Source organism: Salmo trutta, chromosome 4 (assembly GCF_901001165.1).
Source record: "Salmo trutta chromosome 4, fSalTru1.1, whole genome shotgun sequence".
NCBI classification, from domain to species: Eukaryota; Metazoa; Chordata; class Actinopteri; order Salmoniformes; family Salmonidae; genus Salmo; species Salmo trutta.
This window is the reverse complement of record NC_042960.1, coordinates 31,120,636-31,145,581: the sequence shown is the minus strand read 5'-3', so window position 1 is coordinate 31,145,581 and position 24,946 is coordinate 31,120,636. Positions and strand designations below refer to the sequence as shown.

The following is a 24,946-nucleotide window of genomic DNA, read 5'->3' as shown; positions in this document are numbered from 1 at the left end:
GTGTAGTAGGTTTCAGTGTAGGATTCTGGTCTTGTTTCCACTTGTCTCAGGAAATACTTTACTCACTGGATTGTCATTTACTTGTTCTTTGACAACATACACAGTTTTCTCCCAATATGACCTTAACTTCCGTGGACCTCCTCTTTCCCCCAGATTCCAGACAAGTACTCTGTCTCCAGAGTGAAGAATGACTCCTTTCATGTATCGGTCATAGAACTTCTTCCAACTTGCACTTGATTGCTTGCTGTTTTCAGATGCAAGTTGATACGCTTCTCTCATCCTCTCAGCCCACTTCTCGGCATAACCCTTAGAAGAAGGAGCCACTTCACCTATCATCAAACTAAACAAGTGTACTGATAGGCGTAGATAACAGCCATACAGCAAGTAAAACTTGAGAATCCTGTCCCTTCGTGCTTGGTACAATTATAGGCATTTACAACCTGTGGAAGGTGGTCTTCCATCTATCCATCTTGAGTAACGTCCTGTTAAATCTTTCTGCTGGATTACCCTGTGGGTGGTATGGTGTTGTCCTCAAATTACTCACTCCGGTGTGTTGCTGCAACGTCTTAAAGGTTCATTCTCAAACTCACGGCCTTGGTCATGGTGTAACTTTGTTGGATATCCGAACTGTGGAATGAAATTGCTGAAGATCCTTTCTGCCGTTGTTCTTCCAGAATAGTTTTTTTTGTTGGATACGCTTGAGCGAACCTTGTAAAATGATCAATGACACCCAGGATATATTCATAGCCACCTCAGCCGACCTCTAAATACATGTAGTCAATAGACACAAGTTCCAAAGGTGAACTAGTAGTAATGCCGCCTACTGGTGCTCTGGTGTGTGTAACCGGCTTTTTTTGCTTTATACAGTGGCACCGTCGGGTTACATGCTCGTCGATGTCTCTCTTCATTAATTGGGCTAGTAAAACCGATGCCTCACCAGGATAAGGACTTTCTCAGTTCCAACAGTTGTCTTCTCTGGCATGTCTTGCGGTATAGTAGTCCATTGTCGAGGTGAGGTTTCCTCCATTCATGCATCATCTTCCTTAAAGGACCACTTCCTCCTGGTCTGTCATTACTGGTCAGGACTGTGTTGGTTTCTTTCAGTCTGATTAGTTCTCCAACGGCCCTATCCGTTCTCTGAGTCCTCACAAACTCATCGTGGCTGATCGTCTGCAAGGGTCCTCTTGAGTCTGGTTCCGAGTTGCCTTGTGACAGGTTAAGAGCGACCACCCAGGCTATGTCTTGTCTCTGGGCAGCTTTGCATTCAGCGACATACTTGTTGATGTCCAGTGGCAACCGGAAGAGTGTGTCCGCATCCGTGTTCATCTTGACTCGTCTGCATCTGCTGTCAGATCTAAAGTCGGCAAGTTCACCAACCCATCTGTGACCCACCACACTCAGCTTGGAGGAGCTCATGATATACAGTACCAGTGAAAAGTTTGGACACACCTACTCATTCAAGTGTATTTCTTTATTTTTACTATTTTCTACATTGTAGAATAATAGTGAAGACATCAAAACTATGAAATAACACATATGTAATCATGTAGTAACCAAAAAAGTGTAAAACAAATCAAAATATATTTTAGATTGTTCAAAGTTGACAGCATTTGTCTTGATGACAGCTTTGCACACTCTTGGCATTCTCTCAACCAGCTTCACCTGGAATGCTTTTCCAACAGTCTTGAAGGAGTTCCCACATATGCTGAGTACTTGTTGGCTGCTTTTCCTTCACTCTGAGTTCCAACTCATCCTAAACATCTATATTGGGTTGGTGTCGGGTGATTGTGGAAGCCAGGTCATCTGATGCAGCACTCCATCACCCTCCTTCGTCAGTTCAACACAATCACAAACTAAGCATTTGTGTTTAGTGAGTCTGCCAGATCAGAGATAGTAGGGATGACCAGGGATGTTCTCTTGATAAGTGTGTGAATTAGACAATTTTTCTGTCCTGCTAAGCATTCAAAATACTTCTGGGTGTGAGGGAAAATGTATGGAGTAAAAAGTACATTATTTTTTTTAGAAATGTAGTGGAGTAAAAGTAAAAGTTGTCAAAAATATAAATAGTAAATTAATATACAGATGCCCCAAAAAACTACTTAAGTAGTACTTAAAAGTATTTTTACTTAAGTACTTTACACTACTGGTGGATAGCTTGAAACGTTTTGACACATACAAGTAAGTCATCTTTATCTTTATAATTTACAGTGATCTCTTCTCCATCCTCCAACACCGGCATACCCAACCGTCTGCAACTTCCCGACATTCGCCAATCACCGCCCACTCTTCCCCCACTGGTGTATCTGCCCCCAATTTCCCGCAATATTTCTCCAACACTCCCACTTAGCTCCCTTAATGATCTTCCCCACCTCCCATAGCTTTAATACTCCACCGCTGAACCTTCCAATGTATGTCGTCTCAGGGCCCTGTATGCCAAATTTCTAGCACGAACTGCAGCATCACAATCCTTGTTCCTCCGTGTTCTAGGGGCCTTCTCTGTGGGATAGTAAGCACAGAAGCTTGAAATGGCATTGAACACAGGAATTCATTCCATTCTTCAACAGATCAGTCACTGTGAACCTCACTGAAACATTCTGCACATTTCTCTGCAAATTACTCCCATCAAGCTTTTCCAAAGTCCATGGGTCTATGTCTTTCATCCACTTCCAAAAGTTTCTGGCCAAACCAGCTCAGAACTGGGAAATGGTCGCTCCCAATTGTACAGTATACCGGTCCATTAAATCCCAATCCCCTCTTCTGGCCAGATCCCCCGACGCCAGCGTCAGATCAATGCATGACATAGTTGCCCTCCCAATGTGAAATCTTGTTGGGCATCCATCTTTTATGCAGACTAATCTGTGTTTGTAAAAGTTCAGTACTGTAATTCTGCACTGGACACCCCACACTTTAACCGCTATACATTCCAACTCAGTTCTCAACATTACTCTTCCATACTGTACACCTAGTTTCAGAAACATCACCCCCCCACTCGCTCTTCTCGATCAGCCCATGTGGCCACATACCCAGGCAAAACAAAATCCAAACATGGTTTCAACCACATTTCCTCCACATACTGTCTCATGCTTATCTTTATATATTTTTATTTTTTATTATTTTTATTTCACCTTTATTTAACCAGGTAAGCTAGTTGAGAACAAGTTCTCATTTACAACTGTGACCTGGCCAAGATAAAGCAAAGCAGTGCGACATGAACAACAACACAGAGTTCCACATGGAATAAACAAGTGTACAGTCAATAACACAATAGAAAAAAAGAAAATCTATATACAGTGTGTTAAAAAAAAGTTTAACCAGGTAGGCTAGTTGAGAACAAGTTCTCATTTACAACTGCGACATGGCCAAGATAAAGCACAGCAGTTCGATACATACAACAACACAGAGTTACACATGGAATAAACAAACATACAGTCAATAATACAGTAGAAAAAAGAAAAGTGTATATATACAGTGAGTGCAAATGAGATAAGATAAGGGAGGTAAGGCAATAAATAGGCCATGGTGGCGAAGTAATTACAATATAGCAATTAAACACGGGAATGGTAGATGTGCAGAAGATGAATGTGCAAGTAGAGATACTGGGGTGCAAAGGAGCAAGATAAATAAATAAATACATCATGGGGATGAGGTAGTTGGATGGGCTGTTTACAGATGGGCTATGTACAGGTGCAGTGATCTGTAAGCTGCTCTGACAGCTGGTGCTTAAAGCTAGCGAGGGAGATATGAGTCTCCAGCTTCAGTGATTTTTGCAGTTCGTTCCAGTCATTGGCAGCAGAGAACTGGGAGGAAAAGCGGCCAAAGGAGGAATTGGCTTTGGGTGTGACCAGTGAGATATACCTGCTGGAGCGCGTGCTACGGGTGGGTGCTGCTATGGTGACCAGTGAGCTGAGATAAGGCGGGGCTTTACCTAGCAAAGACTTGTAGATGACCTGGAGCCAGTGGGTTTGGCGATGAGTATGAAGCGAGGGCCAGCCAACGAGAGCATACAGGTCGCAGTGGTGGGTAGTATATGAGACTTTGGTGACAAAACGGATGGCACTGTGATAGACTGCATCCAATTTGTTGAGTAGAGTGTTGGAGGCTATTTTATAGATGACATCGCCGAAGTGGAGGATCGGTAGGATGGTCAGTTTTACGAGGGTATGTTTGGCAGCATGAGTGAAGGATGCTTTGTTGCGAAATAGGAAGCTGATTCTAAATTTAATTTTGGATTGGAGATGCTTAATGTGAGTCTGGAAGGAGAGTTTCCAGTCTAGCCAGACACCTAGGTATTTGTAGTTGTCCACATATTCTAAGTCAGAACCATTCAGAGTAGTGATGCTGGACGGGCAGGCAGTTGCGGGCAGTGATCGGTGGAAGAGCATGCATTTAGTGTTACTTGCATTTAAGAGCAGTTGGAGACTGAGTGTTGGAGTGAGATTTGAAAAAACGATTTGAAAATTGAATTTTATTCAACAGCAAATACGTGCCAAATTGGATTTTGAAACTTGTGTTAGGCTAATGAAGTGTTTGGTGTCATACAAAAACAGTCTGTCTGACTTGTGGCAGGGTGTGTTCGTGTGCGCCTGCTTTATGATCTTTACGGTTGCTATTCCAGACTCATTTTTTTTCTCCTTGGGAGGAAGCAGCGGAACCCAAGCACATCAGCGTCTACAGTCATGGCTGAGCGCCGCGCATTCGCCCAAAAAATCAGCAGGTAAGGGCGTTACTTCCAATTTTAACACTGATAGAACTGAGTCCCTCGTTCAAGCTACGCTGTTTTCAATATTTAAAAAAACTCTCGTCCTCTGCCCTCCGTTTCAAGGCAAAGCTATCCCCAAATAAGGCCCTGCCAGCTAGCTAGTTATCGTTAGCCATATCAAAGATGCCCCAGTGCCAGTCATAGACCCGCCATATAGTACAGCGCTGTCTGTTTCTCAATGTTATTTTTGTGTATCGTGCCGTTGCATGCATACGGGGTTGAAGTTTAGCTACATTTGACATCTATCATACTATCAAACCCAACCACTATCTGTCTTTACAAGGATTTAGGTAAGCATTTAGTTGGACTGACTAGAAAATCCGTAGTAGACCGTTGCGGTAACTTGTTGGCTACGGCTGGGTGCACTGACACATCGACGAGAGAAAGCAACACAGTAGCTATGATGCCAGTTGAGCGGCGACTAATGTGGGCGAAATCGAGCTCCGAAGTGGAGCTCTTTACTGTAGGTGCTGATTTCAGTACCCAAAGAATAGCCCGCAATTACGCAGATTACGCAATTACGTTTATGATAAATAATTGTTTGTTTTATGTGAAGGAGCTCTAGTTTGCCTAAACTGAGTCGCCGCCCTCCATCCTAAATCGTGCCCAACTCCATCCTAAATCGTGGAGTTGAGTTTAATCGGCTATACGGTGATGTTAACTAACATCGTCATGGACAGTTGTAGTTTACCAGCAAAAGCCCTAACATTCAAAGTTATGTCAACCACAGTTAAAGGTAATGCATTCAGATCTAATGCGTCTATTGAAACAAACAAAACCAGAAGCGCTGTGTCTATTTCAGTTGCTTGCTGTTCATGCCAGTGGAATTAAAGCTGGATGTAAAACAATGCATTGCATTGTTGTGAAGAAATTGCTCATATGTGACTCGCCACCTGGATTCGGTCTTATGTAGCAAAAATTGAAATAGATTTTTTTTTCTTTACATTGGTTAAAAGTAGACTCAGAGCTGCAACATTGTATATCATTTTTGAGGAACAATGGGAAAGTAATTCTGCTTTGAAAGTTGATGAACTTGTGAACTCACTTTTGAGAAAAGGGCCTTTGAATGTTTTGGTACCTACTTGAGAGCTCTCCTTTGTCTACACCCATTCAGCATAGTTCACACCATCTTAAGCCAGCCCCACCCATCTCTTTAAGGATTCACATGTGAGTTCATGTGCTAAACAGTGAGTAGAGTAGTAAAGATTAAGACTAAAAGTGGTAGTAGCCTACAATAAGGAAAAATTCCAGCTAAACCGAAAGTGTCCAGATGTAAAGATACCTTATTAGAAAATTACTGAAGTAAAACTGTCACCCAGTAAAATACTACTTGAGTAAAAGTAAAAAAGTATGTGGTTTTAAAAATACTTAAGTATGTAATTAAGTATCAAAAGTAAAAGTATAAATCATTTCAAATTCCTTAAACCAGACGGCCCTATTTTTATTTTTTATTGACAGATAGCCAGGGGCACACTCCAACACTCAGCCATAATTTACAAACGAAGCATTTGTGTTTAGTGAGTCTGTGTGGTATGTTACGACCACACATGTCAATATTCATTTTATATATCAATATTTTGCTAAGTGGATGGGTCTCTACAGAAGGTGTAAACGGTACAGCCAAAGGTTACTTGCATAGTAGCAATATCAGAAATAGATGGTGTCAATATAAATAAAATATACAGTATGTTCACCAACAATATCAATAACGATAGTTATAGACGAGGTAGTTGTATGCATACAATCAGGGGTAAAGTGGCTGAGCAGCAGGAAAAAATATAATAGTAGCAGCAACGTGTGTGTGTGTGTGTGTGTGTGTGTGTGTGTGTGTTAGGTGAGAGTCATTTGAGTAGAGGCACTGCAGATGGTGCTGATGACTGGTCCGTCCGAACCACGCATGAGCAAGGGAATCTACAGTTGAAGTCGGAAGTTTACATGCACTTAGGTTGGAGTCATTGAAACTCGTTTTTCAACCACTCAACCATAGTTTTGGCAAGTCGGTTAGGACATCTACTTTGTTCATGTTTCCAACAATTGTTTACAGACAGATTATTTCACTTATAATTCACTGTATCACAATTCCAGTGGGTAAGAAGTTTACATACATTAAGTTGACTGTGCCATTAAACAGCTTGGAAAATTCCAGAAAAATGATGTCATGACTTTAAATGCTTCTGATAGGCTTATTGACATAATTTGAGTCAATTGTAGGTGTACCTGTGGATGAATTTCAAGGCCTACCTTGAAATCAGCCAAGACCTCAGGAAAAAAAATTGTAGACCTCCACAAGTCTGGTTCTTCCTTGGGAACAATTTCCAAACGCCTGAAGGTACCACGTTCATCTGTACAAACAATAGTACGCAGGTATAAACACCATGGGACCACGCAGCCGTCATACAGCTCAGGAAGGTGATGCATTCTGTATCCTAGAGATGAACGTACTTTAGTGCGGAAAAGTGCAAATCAAAACCAGAACAACAGCAAAGGACCTTGTGAAGATGCTGGATGAAACAGGTCTAAAAGTATTTGTATCCACAGTAAAACGAGTCCTATATCGACATAACCTGAAAGGCCGCTCAGCAAGGAAGAAGCCACAGCTCCAAAACCGCCATAAAAAAGCCAGACTACGGTTTGCAACTGCACATGGGGACAAAGATCGTGCTTTTTGGAGAAATGTCCTCTGGTCTGATAAAACAAAAATAGAACTGTTTGGCCATAATGACCATCGTTATGTTTGGAGGAAAAAGGGGGAGGCTTGCAAGCTGAAGAATACCATCCCAACCGTGAAGCACGGGGGTGGTAGCATCATGTTGTGGGGGTGCTTTGCTGCAGGAGGGACTGGTGCACTTCACAAAATAGATGGCATCATGAGAGAGGAAAATTATGTGGATATATTGAAGCAACATCTCAAGACATCAGTCAGGATGTTAAAGCTTGGTTGCAAATGGGTCTTCCAAATAGACAATGATCCCAAGCATACTTCCAGAGTTGTGGCAAAATGACTTAAGGACAACAAAGTCAAGGTATTGGAGTGGCCATCACAAAGCCCTGACCTCAATCCTATAGAAAATGTGTGGGCAGAACTGAATAAGCGTGTGCGAGCAAGGAGGCCTACAAACCTGACTCCGTTACACCAGCTCTGTCAGGAGGAATGGGCCAAAATTCACCCAACTTATTGTGGGAAGCTTGTGGAAGGCTACCCAAAACGTTTGACCCAAGTTAAACAATTTAAAGGCAATGCTTCCAAATACTAATTGAGTGTATGTAAACTTCTGACCCACTGGGAATGTGATGAAAGAAATAAAAGCTGAAATAAATCATTCTCTCTCTACTATTATTCTGACATTTCACATTCTAAAATAAAGTGGTGATCCTAACTGACCTAAGACAGGGAATTTTTACTTGGAATAAATGTCAGGAATTGTGAAAAACTGAGTTTAAATGTATTTTTATTTATTTTATTTTTTATTTCACCTTTATTTAACCAGGTAGGCAAGTTGAGAACACAATCACTGAGGCGAAGGTTCACCTTCCAACAGGACAACAACCTTAAGCACACAGCCAAGACATTGCAGGATTGGCTTCAGGACAAGTCTCTGAATGTCCTTGATTTGCCCGGACTTGAACCCGATCGAACATCTCTGGAGAAACTAGAAAATTGCTATGCAGCGACGCTCCCCATCCAACCTGACAGCTTGAGAAGATCTGCAGAGAAGAATGGGAGAAAATTGCCAAATGCAGGTGTGCCAAGCTTGTAGCAACATACCCAAGAAGACTCGAGGCTATAATCGTAGCCAAAGGGTCTGAATAATTATGGAAATGTGATATTACTTAAACTATATATTTATTTTTATTTTTTATTTGCCATTATGGGGTATTGTGTTTAGATTGATAGGGGGGAAGCAATTTAATCAATTTGAGAATAAGGCTGTAACGTAACAAAATGTGGAAAAAGTCTGAATACTTTCTGAATGCACTATGTGCGTAATGGATTATGGTCATTGTAGTAAAATACCATATTTTATGTGCTAAACTGTAGATTATTGGCCTGTTGGAAACCACAACGCCCTACTACATCACACAGTTCAGGCTGAATCTGATTTATCTCTAGAGAAACTGTAATGTGCGCATTGAGTTCACTGAAAAAACACAAACAAAATGGAATTCAAATAACTGAACCGACAGGTCAATTAGTTGTTTGAAAACCGAAAAATAACCGACATTTCTGTTAATCAGTTAGCGCTAGTATTGACTCGGGTGTGATTTTTTTAATGTAAATTAGATTTCTGTATTTTATTTTCAGTAAATTTGCAAAAATGTCAAACAATTTGTCATTATGGGGTGTTGCGTGTAGATTAGATTTTTTATATTTAATCCATTTTGAATTTAGGCTGAAACACAACCAAATGAGGAATCAGTCAATGGGTATGAGTACTTTCTGAAGGCACTGTAGGTAATACAGACGGTTTGGTAGAGGTTGAAAATGTCAGTGAAGACACTTTCCAGCTGATCAGCACATGCTCCGAGATGGCGCTGCAGTGGATAGTGGCCATTCTACGCTGATCTTAATTTTTTTTGTAGATAATATTTCCTATGACCGAAAACGGTTTCTGGACATCAGAACAGCGATCACTAACTTTGATTTGGATGAATATTTCTACTTCAACGAGTCGGCAGCTCTAGACGTTCTGCTTACCCCGGACCAGGCCCAGTCTGGCCAGGGACCAGGCCACAGCAGGGACCATAATGGTGTCAGAGGGAACCGTAAGGCCACCAGCATGGCCATGGCCAAGAAGAGCTCAGGGACCATAATAGTAATGTTTGGCCCACAACAGAACTGCTTCCCTATTTATTTATTTTTTCTTCTGTTGTGTGATATACAGCAGTGTCAGAGAGAACCGTAAGGACAGTAAGGCCACCACCAGGGCCAGGGAGAGAGAGCCCTCAGTCCACAGCATTTTAATAAATTTTTATTTTAACTACAGTGAGGGAAAAAGTATTTGATCCCCTGCTGATTTTGTACGTTTGCCCACTGACAAAGAAATGATCAGTCTATAATTTTAATGGTAGGTTTATTTGAACAGTGAGAGACAGAATAACAACAAAAAATCCAGAAAAACGCATGTCAAAAATGTTAGAAATTGATTTGCATTTTAATGAGGGATATAAGTATTTGACCCCCTCTCAATCAGAAAGATTTCTGGCTCCCAGGTGTCTTTTATACAGGTAACGAGCTGAGATTAGGAGCACTCCCTTTAAGAGTGTGCTCCTAATCTCAGTTTGTTACCTGTATAAAAGACACCTGTCCACAGAAGCAATCAATCAATCAGATTCCAAACTCTCCACCATGGACAAGACCAAAGAGCTCTCCAAGGATGTCAGGGACAAGATTGTAGACCTACACAAGGCTGGAATGGGCTACAAGACCATCGCCAAGCAGCTTGGTGAGAAGGTGACAACAGTTGGTGCGATTATTCGCAAATGGAAGAAACACAAAAGAACTGTTAATCTCCCTCGGCCTGGGGCTCCATGCAATATCTCACCTCGTGGAGTTGCAATGATCATGAGAACGGTGAGGAATCAGCCCAGAACTACACGGGAGGATCTTGTCAATGATCTCAAGGCAGCTGGGACCATAGTCACCAAGAAAACAATTGGTAACACACTACGCCGCGAAGGACTGAAATCCTGCAGCGCCCGCAAGGTCCCCTTGCTCAAGAATACATATACATGCCCGTTTGAAGTTTGCCAATGAACATCTGAATGATTCAGAGGACAACTGGGTGAAAGTGTTGTGGTCAGATGAGACCAAAATGGAGCTCTTTGGCATCAACTCAACTCGCCGTGTTTGGAGGAGGAGGAATGCTGCCTATGACCCCAAGAACACCATCCCCACCGTCAAACATGGAGGTGGAAACATTATGCTTTGGGGGTGTTTTTCTGCTAAGGGGACAGGACAACTTCACCACATCAACGGGACGATGGACGGGGCCATGTACCGTCAAATCTTGGGTGAGAACCTCCTTCCCTCAGCCAGGGCATTGAAAATGGGTCGTGGATTGGTATTCCAGCATGACAATGACCCAAAACACACGGCCAAGGCAACAAAGGAGTGGCTCAAGAAGAAGCACATTAAGGTCCTGGAGTGGCCTAGCCAGTCTCCAGACCTTAATCCCATAGAAAATCTGTGGAGGGAGCTGAAGGTTCGAGTTGCCAAACGTCAGCCTCAACCTTAATGACTTGGAGAAGATCTGCAAAGAGGAGTGGGACAAAATACCTCCTGAGATGTGTGCAAACCTGGTGGCCAACTCCAAGAAACGTCTGACCTCTGTGATTGCCAACAAGGGTGTTGCCACCAAGTACTAATTCATTTTTTGCAGAGGGGTCAAATACTTTTTTCCCTCATTAAAATGCAAATCAATTTATAACATTTTTGACATGTTTTTCTGGATTTTTTTGTTGTTATTCTGTCTCTCACTGTTCAAATAAACCTGCCATTTAAAATTATAGACTGATCATTTCTTTGTCAGTGGGAAAACGTACAAAATCAGCAGGGGACCAAATACTTTTTCCCCCTCACTGTAGGAAAGCCAGTTGGAAACACTGGGCGACTTGTGCGCCACCCTATGGGATTCCCAATCATGGCCGGTTGTGTTAGCCAGGAAACGAACCAGGGTGTCTTGTGACGCTGCTAGCACTGAGATGCAGTGCCTTAGACCGCTGCGCTACTCGGGAGCCCTTATAGCAAGGACCGTAAGATATAATAGTAATGTTTGGCCCACTACAGAACGGCTGCCCTTGACTATACTGTTCCTGTCCTTCAGAGTGACCAGACTACTGCCGTAAATGAACTGGCCTTATCTGTTAACTTATTACGCCTACACTGCCCCTTTCCACTTTTCCAACCCATGTTTGTTTGTGTGTGTGTGTGTGTGTGTGTGTGTGACATCTTTGGCTGTAAGCAACTATATAATATTTATTTCGGGAAAGAAGTATGTTCAATAGGAAACCGATTTTAGCAGGTCCGCAACTTCATCGTGGCACGCAAAGACGGATTTCCAAGTGTGTCATCATACAAAAACTTATTTCGTATTCGTTTTTGAAGTTGCAAGCCTGAAACCTTGAATATGGACTGCGGACACCCTGTGGAAGCCATGAATTGCATCCAGGGAGCTATTTTACAATGTGCTTTCTCTTGCATTTCTAAGAGGATGGTGTCTCTCTCAAAAAAGAAAATGGTTGTTTTTTCTTTAGATTTTCTCCTACCATATCTATTGTGTTACATTCTCGTACATTATTTGAACATTTCTACAAACTTCAAACTGTTTTCTTTCCAATGGTACCAATTATATGCATATCCTGGCTTCAGGGCCTGAGCTACAGGCAGTTTACTTTGGGCACGTCATTCAGGCAGAAATGGGGAAAGAAGGGGCCTAGCCCTAAGAAGTTGTTTGATATTAACTGCTAAGCTTCTCTCTCCTCACCTCCCTGCAGGACTGTAGCAGCTGAGGTGAGAAAGCAGATTGCTGGTCAGTATGGGGGCTCCCCACAGCTCCTCAAGAACCTCAACGTGAGTGCCGCCGCAAGCAACACCGTAAGCTCCTAACCACAATGCATCTTGGTGTTTTTGCAGAGGGAGAGGTAGAGGTACATGGACGGAGGGGGAAGGGTTTGAGTGTAAGTCGCTCTGGATAAGAGCGTCTGCTAAATGACGTAAATGTAAGTGTAACAATTAACAGGTCCATTCTTCACATCCTCTCACCCCTACGGTGTGGTCAGTGATGGCACTGCCTTGCTCCTCTCACCAGTAATGAATGAGTAGGTGTGTCCAAACTCTTGACCTACATACATACATACATACATACATGCATGCATACATACATACATACATACATCTAGTAGCGAGCTGAAGCTGGTTGAGAGAATGCCAAGAGTGTGCAAAGCTGTCATCAAGGCAAAGTGTGGTTACTTAAAATATATTTTTATTTATTTTAATACTTTGTTGGTTACTACATGATTCCATATGTGTTATTTCATAGTTTTGATGTCTTCACAATTATTCTACAATGTATGACTGCTAAATGTACAGTATGACTGCTACTCTACACACATGGCGGCACGTGTACAACACGAGGCTCGGCGTCTACCCAGATTTTGCGAATTAGCAATAATTGACTTAATAGTTGTTAGTTTATTCACTCAGTACAGCCTGACGTACACTCTATATATATATATATATATATATATATATATATATTGGAACACAATACACCATGAGAGTTTGACGACTTACAACTTCCACTGGAGGATGCTCCGGGAGACTGAAACATCGCCGAGAGATAGTGCCCGGAGACGGCGTCGAGATCGTAATCAAAGGCTAGGTAAGCGGGGTGGCCTCTGGGCTAGGCAAAAGCTAACCCCAAATCAGCTTTCACTACCTAGCCTTTTCCTCGCTAACGTTCGGTCACTGGCGGACGAAATACATCTAAGAATCATCTCACAAAAAAGAAACCAGCTACGACCGGTCCGTTTTGTTTTATGATTGTGACCTCAGGAAAGACAATACAGCCAGATAACCATAACTCTGTTTATACAGGAGCCTCCGTTATGAGGTTTGCATCTAATTATTGTATTAAATGAATGAGTAAAGATGAAACTATTTGTGAAATTATGTAAGGTGATGTTGAACCGTTAATGTGAGAGAATTGTATTTCTGTTTAAAGTTTAACTAAGTCATTGGCCCGCCCCCACGAGCACAGACATCGATCTGGCGTCATGGGACAGCCCTTTTCTACTGTTACGAATATAACCCCCACCTGAAGAAATTCCCTTCAGACCATGCCTCCCTCGGTCAGCTGAGGGAGCTAAGGTTGAGTAGAGACCACAAGAATCTCAGTATAAGCTATGGTTGTTGAAACTCTGAGGCTATCGATTCCGACAGAATAAGAGCAACTCATTGATACAGATTACTAGTCTACAGCTAGGAATTATGTACCATTGAATGCGAAGACCGACAACCGCCGAAACATCTAGTCTATAAGAGCATTTCTGAATGTTACTCTGAAGTATCTATTCTAACCAAAGACTTCATGGAAGGAGAGAGACGATCAGATGAACTTTCCAACAGAAAGACGGACGATTCCAACAGATCACGACGACACACTGAGCGTAAATGTATATATTGATTGCAATTATTCCCGAATGAGTGAGCGTTCATGTGCAAAGGATTAGCATTTCAATCAATATAATTATCAACTGTGTAGTGACTATTGTCTTACGCGCCCTTCTCAGTCCACACCCACTCCCCTTTGTCTACCAAGCCGTCATATCGGCTTAGCCCACTAGGGAAACTCCCCTATCATTTCCTTGTAACCATATCTACTGTTTGTTTGTTTTATGCATTTCTGTGATTAGTTAGATAGTAAATAAATGATTTAAGACAATTGATGTATGGATGATTCATAGTGAAGGCTGGGTTTGTGCAGAAAACCAGCATATTACGACTTTTGGAATGAGACTAACGTGAGGTAAAGAATAATTCATTAATTAGAAGACTAAGTGTTCGGATAACAAAATATCTGAAAAGTTATATTAGGAAAATTATAACTTTGTAATCTGAAGATTTTCCTTGGTGCCCCGACTTCCTAGTTAATTACATTTACATGATTTAGTTTAATCACATAATAATAATTACAGAGAATTGATTTGATAAAATAAGTCTTCAATTTATTGATGCCAGAGACACGACACCGACAAAGCTATTGGGCTAGAGGGGCACGACGTCTTCAGGGCTGATCGTACTGCAGAAGACTCTGGTAAGACCAGAGGAGGTGGTCTGTGCATTTATGTAAACAAAGCATGGTGTACAGACAGTAACATAACCGGGAGTCACTGCTCAACCAGTCTAGAGTACCTGATGATTAGGTGTAGGCCTTTCTACTTGCCTCGGGAGCTTACATCCATTGTTGTTACTGCAGCCTATATACCTCCGGATGCTAATGCTAAACTAGCAATGAAAGAAGGAAACAGCAAACTGCACATCCTGATGCAGCTATTAGGAAACAGCAAACTGCACATCCTGATGGTGCTTTTATTGTTGCAGGGGATTTTAACCACTCAAATCTGAACAGTTTTTTCCCAAATTCCACCAAAATGTCTCCTGCCCCACTATAGACAATACAGTAGACCACATGTATACAAACATTCCGGAGGCTTACAAAGGCATTCCCTTCCCCCACCTGGGACAGTCTGATCACCTTTCCCTGTTCCTACTTCCCAAGTATTTACCCCTCATTAAACCTGTGAAACCATCAGTCAGGACAGTCAAAGTGTTGCCAGAGGTGTCAGACCCATTACTACAGCACCTGTTTCAACACACAGACTGGAGATTGTTTGCCACTCAGCCCACCCTTGACTCCCATACAGACAATGAAACATGTGTTTCTTCTGTTGTTGATGCAGATGTAATCCAGAATGTCACCACCCATAAACTAATAAAGACCTTCCTCAACCAGAAGCTTTGGATGAACAGAGGTCTGACTACTGCTAAAGGCACGCGACGCTGCTTTCACATCCGGCGAAGTCCTGTCTTAGACAACTTCACCTCCTCAACCCTGAACACCGGTGTGCCACAGGGCTGCTTGCTGAGCCCCCTCCTGTACTCTTCACCTACAACTGTGTTCCTGTTCACTGTTCCAACACCATCGTCAAGTTCGCAGATGACACCATAGTGGTAGGCCTGATCAGTGACAATGACGAGTCAGCCTACAGGGAGGAGGTCAAGCACCTGGCTGCATGGTGTGCTGACAACAACTTGGTCTTCAATGCAAAGGTAACCAAGGAGCTCATTGTGGATTTACCGGAAGTCTAAAAGCTGCAGCCACGCCCCAGTTCTCAGTGATGGCACTGAGGTGGAGCGTGTGCCCAGCTTCAAATTCTTGGGTGTCTACATCTCCGAGGACCTTTCCTGGACCCTCAACACCTCAACCCTGGTCAAAAAGGTGCCGCAGCGCCTGTACTTTTTGAGGAGGCTGAAGAAGGCCCGCCTGTCTCCCAAGATCCTGGTGAAGTTTTACCGCTGCATGGTCGAGAGCATTCTGACTAACTGCGCCACAATGTGGTTTGGCGGATGCTCCGTGGCTGACCGGAAGGCCTTGCAATGGGTGGTGAAAACTGCCCAGCACATCACTGGTGCCCAGCTCCCTGCCATTGTAGACCTCCAGCGCAAGCGGTGTCTGCGTAGGGCGCACAGCATCATCAGGGACCCTTCACATCCATGCTACAAGCTGTTTGCCCTCCTACCATCAGGCAGGCGGCACAGGTCTCTACGTTCCCGCACTAGCAGGCTTAAGAACAGTTTCTTTCCAGCTACTGTAACCCTGCTGAACTCTGACACGGTACTAGCCATGTCCACCCGCCCACCGCTTAGTACTGCCTCTCCGGGACCTTGTTGCACTACTCTCTTTGCACTCTTCTCTTTTTCCCCCCTTTATTATCCCCCCAATTGGAGTAAACTAATGGACAATATCACTTAGGCTTCTACTTCCAGCTTTTACGGACATGGTATATTTTACATAAGTTATCTTTTGTTTGTTTTTAGTCCCATCCTTCAGCTACCCTCAACCCCTCCCATCTATCTATGACGACCATGCAGTTTAATTTCTATTTGCCATATGTTTTTCAACTGTGTTGTTTCACAAAAGTTCTGAACCTATATGCATTTTACAGACACAGTGTATTTATCTTGTTTTTTTTGTTATTTTTAGTCCCACCCTTCAGCTCCCCTCAACCCCTCCCATCTATCGCTGAACACCATCCAGTTGATTTCTATTTGCCATATATTTTTCAATTGTGCTATGATGTTTCACAGGTCTGAAGCTTTCGATTCTCATAGTTTTTACAAATTGTAAATAAAGATAAACATTTTTGTTAAGTATTATTGATCGACTGACTCGGACTTTTCAAATAACCCAGCAGTGCTATATGGACATTTAACTCCAGGTAAATGTTGCAATTCTTCATCCATTCCTGAACCTATGACAAAAAACAATCTGCAAAGCTTGGATTGTTGTATCTCCCATATATTTAACATTCTGTTGGTTGAAAGAATTTTGTATAATAATTTTAATTGAAAAACTCAGTTTTGAATCTGGCGTCGTTTTGTGTATCAGTACATAAACCATGTTCAATGGAAACGGTACATCGAAATCTCTTCCCGACTACACCGAACAAAAATATAAATGCAACACGTAAAGTGTTAGTCCCATCTTTCATGAGCTGAAATAAAAAATCCCAGAAATTGTCCGTACACACAACTAATTTCTCTCAAATTTTAACCTTCCTGTTAGTGAGCATTTCTCCTTTTCCAAGAAAATCCATCCCCCTGACAGGTGTGGCATATCAATAAGCTGATTAAACCCGCATGATCATGGGTGACATCTGCTGATGTAAAAAGGGCATTATTAATACATTTGATTTTATTACACAGGTGCACCTTGTGCTGGGGACAATTTAAAGACCACTTTTAAAATGTGCAGTTTTGTCACACAACACAATGCCACAGATGTCTCAGGCTTTGAGGCTTGCATGCAATTGGCACACTGACTGCAGGAATGTCCACCAGAGCTGATGCCAGATAATTGAATGTTAATTTCTCAACCATAAGCTGCCACCAACGTCACTTTAGAGAATTTGGCAGTACGTCCAACCGACCTCAAAATCGCAGACCACATGTAACCACACCAGCCCAGGACCTCCACATCCGGCCCAAAAATCGACCCCTGTGGTACACCTTTTACACATACTGAACAAAAATATAAACGCAACATGGAACAATTTTAAAAGATTTTATTAAGTTACAGTTCATATTTCAGGAAATCAGTCAATTGAAATGCATTCATTAGGCCCTAATCTATGGATTTGACATGACTGGGAATACAGATATGCATCTGTTGGTAACGGATACCTTAAAAAATAAAATGGGGCATTGATCAGAAAACCAGTCAGTATCTTATATGACCACCATTTGCCTCATGAAGCGCGACACATCTCCTTTGCATAGAGTTGATCAGGTTGTTGATTGTGGCCAGTGGAATGTTCTCCCACTCCTCTTCAGTGGCTGTGCGAAGTTGCTGGATATTGGCGGGAACTGGAACACACTGTCGTACACGTTGATCCAGAGCATCCCAAACATGCTCAATGGGTGACATGTCTGACTATGCAGGCTATGGAAGCACTGGGACATTTTCAGCTTCCAGGAATTGTCCACAGATCCTTGCGACATGGGCCCATGCATTATCATGCAGAAACGTGGTGATGGCGGAGGAAGAATGGCACGACAATGTGCCTCAGGTTCTCGTATCTCTGTGCATTCAAATTGCCATCGATAAAATGCAAGTGTGTTCGTTGTCTGTAGCTTACGCCAGCCCCATGCCATAACCCCATCGCCACAGTGGACCACTTGTTTCACAACGTTGACATCAGCAAACTGCTTGCCCACGTGACACAATACATTAGGTCTGTGGTTGTGAGGCCGGTTGGGTGTATTGTCAAATTCTCTAAAATGACGTTGGAGGTGGCTTATGATAGAAAATGTGACATTTATTTATCTGGCAACAGCTCTAGTTGGCATTACTTAAGTCAGCATGCCAGTTGCATGCTCCCTCAAAACATGAGCCCTCTGTGGCATTGTGTTGTGACACAACTGAACATTTTAGTTGCCTTTTATTTTCCACAGCACAAGGTGCACCTGTGTAATGATCATGCTGTTTAATCAGCTTCTTGATATGCGACACCTGTCAGGTGGATGGATTATTTTGGTGAATGAGAAATGCTCAGTTACGGGGATATAAACAAATGTGTGTACAAAATTTGAGAGAAACCTTTTGTGTATGGAACATATCTGGTATCTTTTATTTCAGCTCATGAAACATGGGACCAACACTTTACATGTTGCGTTTCTATTTTTGTTCAGTATATTTTGCAATCTGTATGGCACAGCTGTCAATTATTTTGGTCCTTAAATGAAACTGGTAGACTTTTTAATTTATCACAATTTTCTTTAATGCAGGGCTGACACAAGTTTCTTACTTTCTCCCCCTTCCACTCCTTTTTTAAGATACTTGGTTATAATTTTGCATAGAGCAGATATGTCCATATATTTCTGTTAGCTGCATGTGTGACAACTCCACCAGTCCTATTTCTGATATAATTTAAGGTTATACAGTTTTCCAAATTTGTTTTTATCAACTAGTATATTTGAGTTGAACCATTATTTGTTGTAATATTTGTTCTGCCTTGTTGTGGATTAAACTGAAATTGCAACAGACTTTCTGTGGATTGTTTTAAAATAGTGTTATTTAGAAATTGTCATTTAAAAAAGAGAGAGAGATTGTAATCGAAATAAAGTAAAAAAAAAAAGCCATTCTTGAACAGGTGCTATACATTTATAAAATAAAAAGCTTACCTTGACTTGGAAGAGTTTGAGTGTTGGATAACCATAGCCAGCTAGCTAACAATAGCATCCCTCTCTGTGAGCTGGGTTTGAGTGGACTATACTAGCAAACTAGCTAAGCTAGTTAAGTAAGTAAAAATTTAAAGTTATAAAAAAAATACTACAAAATAAAGCTAGCTCGCTCTCCTCTCGCTTCTCCTTCATTTTTTTAGAAATTTCTTGAATGGTTCAACTATTGCCTTTGTCAACTACTCACCACATTTTATACACTACAGTGCTAGCTAGCTGTAGCTTATGCTTTCATTACTAGATTCATTCTCTGATCCTATGTGGACAAAATGTTAGTTAATGTGGCAAGAGCTCTGGTAGGTTGGAGGACATCTATGGAAGTTGGTGAGAACCACGAGCCTCCTAGGTTTTGTATTGAGGTCAATGTACCCTGAGGAGGATGGGTAGTTCTGTTCATACCATGGTGCAACCCTACAGAGTGCTGTTGAGGCTACTGTAGACCTCCATTGCAATATAGTGTGTGTTTAATACATTATTTGGTGATATGTGAATATATTTAGTATAGTTTTATCAAAAAATTATAGCTTTTTTTTAATATGACACTATTTATATGAAATTCACTGAGGAGAATTGTCCTCCTCTGAGGAGCCTCTACTGTCTGCTAATATAAAACATGCAGTTCCTTGATAATTGGTTTTGTAACATTCTCAGGTTAGAACTTGTCTCAACGTATCAAGCCATGGCATTTGCTGACAGCTAAGCCTTGATATTTCTTTGCTAGTAATACAGCTGGACTTTTTGGGGATGATTTCTGGCGGCTAACCCAGTTAGGTAGGCCTTCGGGTAGGCCTTTTTCAGGTATATTCTCAGATTTTTTTGTATTCACTCTAACAAAGCCTCTCCTCTCTGTTTCCAGGTGCTTCTCACAGAGGCAGTGGAGCCAGTGGATTTTGAGGAGTACCTCAGCACTCACCCACCTATCATCGAGTCGGGCCCCCTGAGGGACCTGATCGAGTTCCCCCCAGACGACATCGAGGTGGTCTGCACCCCCAGAGAGTGTCGCACAGTGGGACAGGCCGTGCCTGAGGAAGGGTAGGTGCTGGACTGGGACATTACTGACTGGCTGGGTTAGAGTTGGTCCTGAGGAACTCAATCAATACAATTAATTTCAAGCCTTTTTTATTTTTATCAACAGTTATCAAAAAGGGCTTTACAGTAGGAGCTGAGTCTGTAGGAGCTGAGTCTGTATTATCAGTTGAGACATTATCAGATTCCTCTAGGCCTACATCAGGTCTAACTCAGTTGCAGCAAACAGGATGCATCTCCTCATTTTAGCACAATTGCACCAATTGATTTACCAAATGAATAAAGCAAATAACTGTTCTGGTTTTGACGTCCGGTAAATCTATTTTTGGTTGCAAGCACCCTTTTTAATGGGTTACAGAAGAAAATGTAGAGTTAAGAACGTACTCGTCCTTTACCGACCTTAATGGGTATTGCCTCCCCACTTTTTAAAGTGATCGGTCGTTTTCAGACACCAGCTGTTGCCATTCCTGGACTTCGTGAAGGGTCCGATGAGGGCCACCCCTAACATTTAAAGTGTTAGGGAGAAGATTTACGTTATTCTTACCCATATCTGTGTCATACAGTATGCAGATTTTCATATTTGTAAAGATACTGACACACACACACACATTCTATAATATTGAACTTTTCTTTGGTCAAATAAAGCAACCATTACAAAACAACTTATCAGGGCAACATTTGAGTTGGGACACTTACCGATCATGTGCCATGGTGAAACAACTTTGATGGGCTTCAGCCAGTCTTCACCCTCTCAAACTTCTGGCAGGCTAGACAGGGTACTGAGCTTTTAAGCAAAAAGTGACATTCATTAAAATTATAATAATTTCAGATATAATAGAACGTGATTGATAAACAAAAGGTTATTTCACTTGCCCAGCTGTCCTTCACCTTGACAATTCCCCGTCAGAAGAAGAGAACAGTAGGTTGATTTTAGCAATCATGCGTTTCACTCCGAAATGGCCAGCATACATCTCGGTCAGCACGGCCTCCTTCTGCTCCATAGTAAAAAATCCCCCTTCTGTGTGGCTGGCCATCCTTCCCCTTTAGGTACATATGATTGCCTAACAAGTTGGAAGAGAAGAGTTGTTGAAATACTCGAGTCTAAGTACATTTGCACTGCTGTCTTTCTTTCTCTATTTCTCTCTCCATCGCTGTCTTCCACTCTCTTCCCACCTCTCTCTTTCCCTCTCTCACTTTCATCCTTTCTCACATTCTTCTGTCTGTCTGGCGAAGACACCTAGTTAAGGGCATTTGGAATTACCATTACTTTTTGACAGGGGTGGACACTTTCTGTCATGACAGGGCCTCTAAAATGTTCTCTAAACGGGCTGATCTCGCCACCTGCCACGCCCACCACATAAGCCCCTTTTTTGAACTAGAAAGCCCCCAGAAATAGGTAATCAGTAATAGCTCTAACTACGCTTCCATCTGCAACATATGAATGTTAAAGCTCACTGAACACATCTGGTGTTGAGGATGAGACTTTGACTGTAACGTGCGGTATCTCTTTGCCTTCCAGGCACAATGACGCCCACGTCAGAGACTGTGTCAGGTCCTACACTGAGGACTGGGCCGTTGTCAACAGAAGGTAAGGCTCCTCTCTTATTATTTAGGGAGTGTGTCCTTTGTATAAAACCTATTCATTACATCTTAACACCCACATTTTAATCCTTATTTTACACATTTTTACAATTACACCTGGCAGCTAGTTATTTATTACACCTCAACACTCGCATTCTGGTCTACTTATTTCAACAGATACCATAAGCTTGGTACTGGGTTTAACCCTAACACCCTGGACAAGCAGAAGGAGAGGCAGAAAGGCCTGCCCAAACAGGTGTTTGAGGCTGATGAGATGCCAGACGTTAGCGCTTATCAGGACGACCAGGTAACCCATAGCAATGGGGCAGTCGACTAGGTAACCCATAGCAACGGGGCGGTCATCTTACGCTTTCAATATTTTTATAGTGTGTGTGTGTGTATATATAGGCCCTCTCTAACGTGTGTTTGTCCTACCCCAGGATGACCTGAAGCGTAGGTCCATATCCATAGACGACACTCCGCGTGGCAGCTGGGCCTGCAGTATCTTTGACCTGAAGAACTCTGTCCCCGACGCCCTCCTGCCCCATTTGCTGGACCGAGCCCCCAACGAGGAGATCGACCGCCACAATGAGGAGCACCGCAAGTCCAACCGCCATCGCGAGCTCTTCGCCCTGCATCCCGCCCTCGAAGAGGTTAGGACAGAGGCGTACACACACTGCTGCATTTCTCCATAGAGACTGGAGTGCCTTTTCACGTGTCAGGCCAGCGTTTGCTTTGCCAGGATCTTGTGCATGTCTGTCTCCTCACATTAATGTGTATCGTCAGCCATGATCAGGGTTGCCATGTCCTGCAGTTTTCACGCAAATTGGGCTAATTTGAAAATGATGTGGCAGGTGAAAATGTATTGGTTGCGTGTTTTTGGGCAACTTCTAAATTCCACTGCGGCCTCCTTGGCAATTTAAAAAATATATATATTTCACTGTGACCTGCTGCTAACTATCAGGCAGTGAGGCAGCGTGTTGCTGAGTGAGTGAGGTGTGGAAGTAAAGGGCCAGAGCGGTGTCTGTGTGTTGACACTGCGCGCTGCGAGCAGACAGCTGAGTCACGTGAGTGAGAGGAGACAGAGCAGCAGGGGTCCACGTCGTGATCACTTTTTACCAGTTGTGGGTAGGCTATTTAGATTGTCATTATGGAGACACACCTATTTCCAACCCTTTTCCCATAAAACATATTAACGCGTTAGAACGGATGCGCGTCAAGAATTAACGGCCATTAGACTTTAGGCGCTGTAGAGCGCATTAGATAAATTCGCTTGAAGGTGGTTTAAACTGCATTATAAACTGGGTGGTTCGAGTCCTGATCGCTGATTGGCTGACAGCCATGGTATATCAGACCGTATACCAAGGGTATGACGTAACATTTATTTTTACTGCCAATTATGTTGGTAACCAGCTTATAATAGCAATAAGGCACCTCGGGGGTTTGTGGTATATGGCCAATATACTACAGCTAAGTGCTGTGTCAAGACACTCCGCGATGCGTCGTGTGTAAGAACAGCCCTTAGCCGTGGTATATTGGCCATATACCACACCCCCTCATGCCTTATTGCTTAATGCCAGTGGGAATTTCAAATGGAAGTTATAGAACTTACTCGCGTTCTTCTGTTATGGACAGAAGATTAGCCATCTATCTTTTGGCCATTAATTAGCCTATTCATTTCTATGCCTATGTAGGCTACTGTAGTCTGCTGTTTTATACAATAAATATCACTGGAGTCATTGCAAAGTCATTTTTTAACAATAAAAAATTATATTTTGCATCTTCAAAGTGGTAGGCATGTTGTGTAAATGAAATGATACAAACCCCCCCCAAAATCCATTTTAATTCCAGTTTGTAAGACAACAAAATAGGAAAAATGCCCAAGGGTGAATACTTTAGCAAGCCACTGTATCAGGGGCTATAGCTTGCATCTAGCTATCCAAACCATGGCAAAGTTTAATTACAATCATGACCTCAGATTTTAGTCAGTAGGCCTAGCCTAATTCTATTGATTGACAAGTAAATCTAATTGGCCATAATAACGGCACAATTGCCAGAAAATAATTTAACAGCATATTATAATTTCTCTTGCTACATATTCAAATTATTTTATTAGTTCACAATAATTATTTTGATGGAAAACCACATTTTTCTTAGGTCATTAGAAGTTAAGTCGATATTCCTTCTTAATTCGCTCAAAAACGTTAAACTACTCTCTTGCTGCTGAAAAAAAAAATGGGGTAGTTTTCAGGCCTTGTGGGCAGGTTTTGAGTAGTCATTGGCCTAGAAATTTTAGCTAGACCTGGCAACCCTGTCTGCTAATGCTGTCACATCACATGGCTTTTTAAAGCGGCGAAAATTCACGGAGTAGACGCTACTGGTTTCACACAAGTGTGAAACTACGTTTCCTCAGATAGTGTTTATACACCGCATATTCCAATACATAATGTACAATACAAAAACTTATGTTCATGTTTTTCTTCTTCTTATATATTCTCTGCGTCCTCAGGAGGAACCCATAGAGCGCCACTGTGTGCCTGACGTCCCTAAGGAGCACTTTGGCCAGAGGTTACTCGTCAAGTGCTTGTCCTTGAAGTAAGTGGGGCAACACACCGACACAACTTTTAAAAAGCATTTTAGCTGCACTCTTTTTAACTGCCTTCTGCTTTCTACTGACCCAATCCTTTTCCCCCTTCAAGGTTTGAGATTGAAATCGAGCCCATATTCGCCAGTTTGGCCTTATACGATGTCAAGGAAAAGAAAAAGGTAAGCTGTTATGTTTTCCTCAATGCCACTCGGCCTTGAGTTGTTGGGTCAGTCTCTGAGAAATCATTAAAAGTGGTTGGAGTCCAACATGAACAAGATGACTGGGCTATAAAAGTTTACATATGAGACCTGTTATCATTGTATGAATGCTCTTTAAGTCATACCATGTATCTGTATGAGTAACACTCAATCGTTGCTCATACGCGTCAAACGTTAGAGCTAAGCGGTAACCAATTTAAAATAGTCCCTCCAAGCCCCTCTTCCATGCTCAGTCAATTTACAGTGAACAAATA

The 24,946-nt window shown here is 42.3% G+C and overlaps 1 protein-coding gene and 1 long non-coding RNA gene across 18 annotated transcripts in view; one reads left to right on the top strand and one right to left on the bottom strand.

Annotated features, from left to right (window-relative positions):
- The first annotated feature begins 4,619 nt into the window (after positions 1 to 4,619).
- The window catches only part of LOC115192222 (dedicator of cytokinesis protein 7), a 101,562-nt gene continuing 81,235 nt past the window's right edge, over positions 4,620 to 24,946 (top strand). For 12 of the 17 annotated variants that reach the window (XM_029750489.1, XM_029750488.1, XM_029750487.1 and 9 more), the window contains exons 1-8: positions 4,620 to 4,714; positions 12,254 to 12,353; positions 20,137 to 20,312; positions 21,826 to 21,894; positions 22,065 to 22,194; positions 22,328 to 22,540; positions 24,397 to 24,482; positions 24,587 to 24,653. In XM_029750489.1, the coding sequence (XP_029606349.1) occupies positions 4,677 to 4,714; positions 12,254 to 12,353; positions 20,137 to 20,312; positions 21,826 to 21,894; positions 22,065 to 22,194; positions 22,328 to 22,540; positions 24,397 to 24,482; positions 24,587 to 24,653 (879 nt within the window). In that variant the 5' untranslated portion in view covers positions 4,620 to 4,676. The remainder of the gene's footprint in view (positions 4,715 to 12,253; positions 12,354 to 20,136; positions 20,313 to 21,825; positions 21,895 to 22,064; positions 22,195 to 22,327; positions 22,541 to 24,396; positions 24,483 to 24,586; positions 24,654 to 24,946) is intronic. The other 5 variants (XM_029750486.1, XM_029750485.1, XM_029750481.1 and 2 more) reach the window with 2 other exon arrangements.
- On the bottom strand, positions 8,435 to 21,868 carry LOC115192225 (uncharacterized). Its single transcript, XR_003877899.1, has 4 exons — positions 21,195 to 21,868; positions 21,003 to 21,090; positions 20,706 to 20,807; positions 8,435 to 8,464 (listed from the first exon to the last, which is right to left on the bottom strand). It is a non-coding gene; the product is annotated as an uncharacterized LOC115192225 (long non-coding RNA).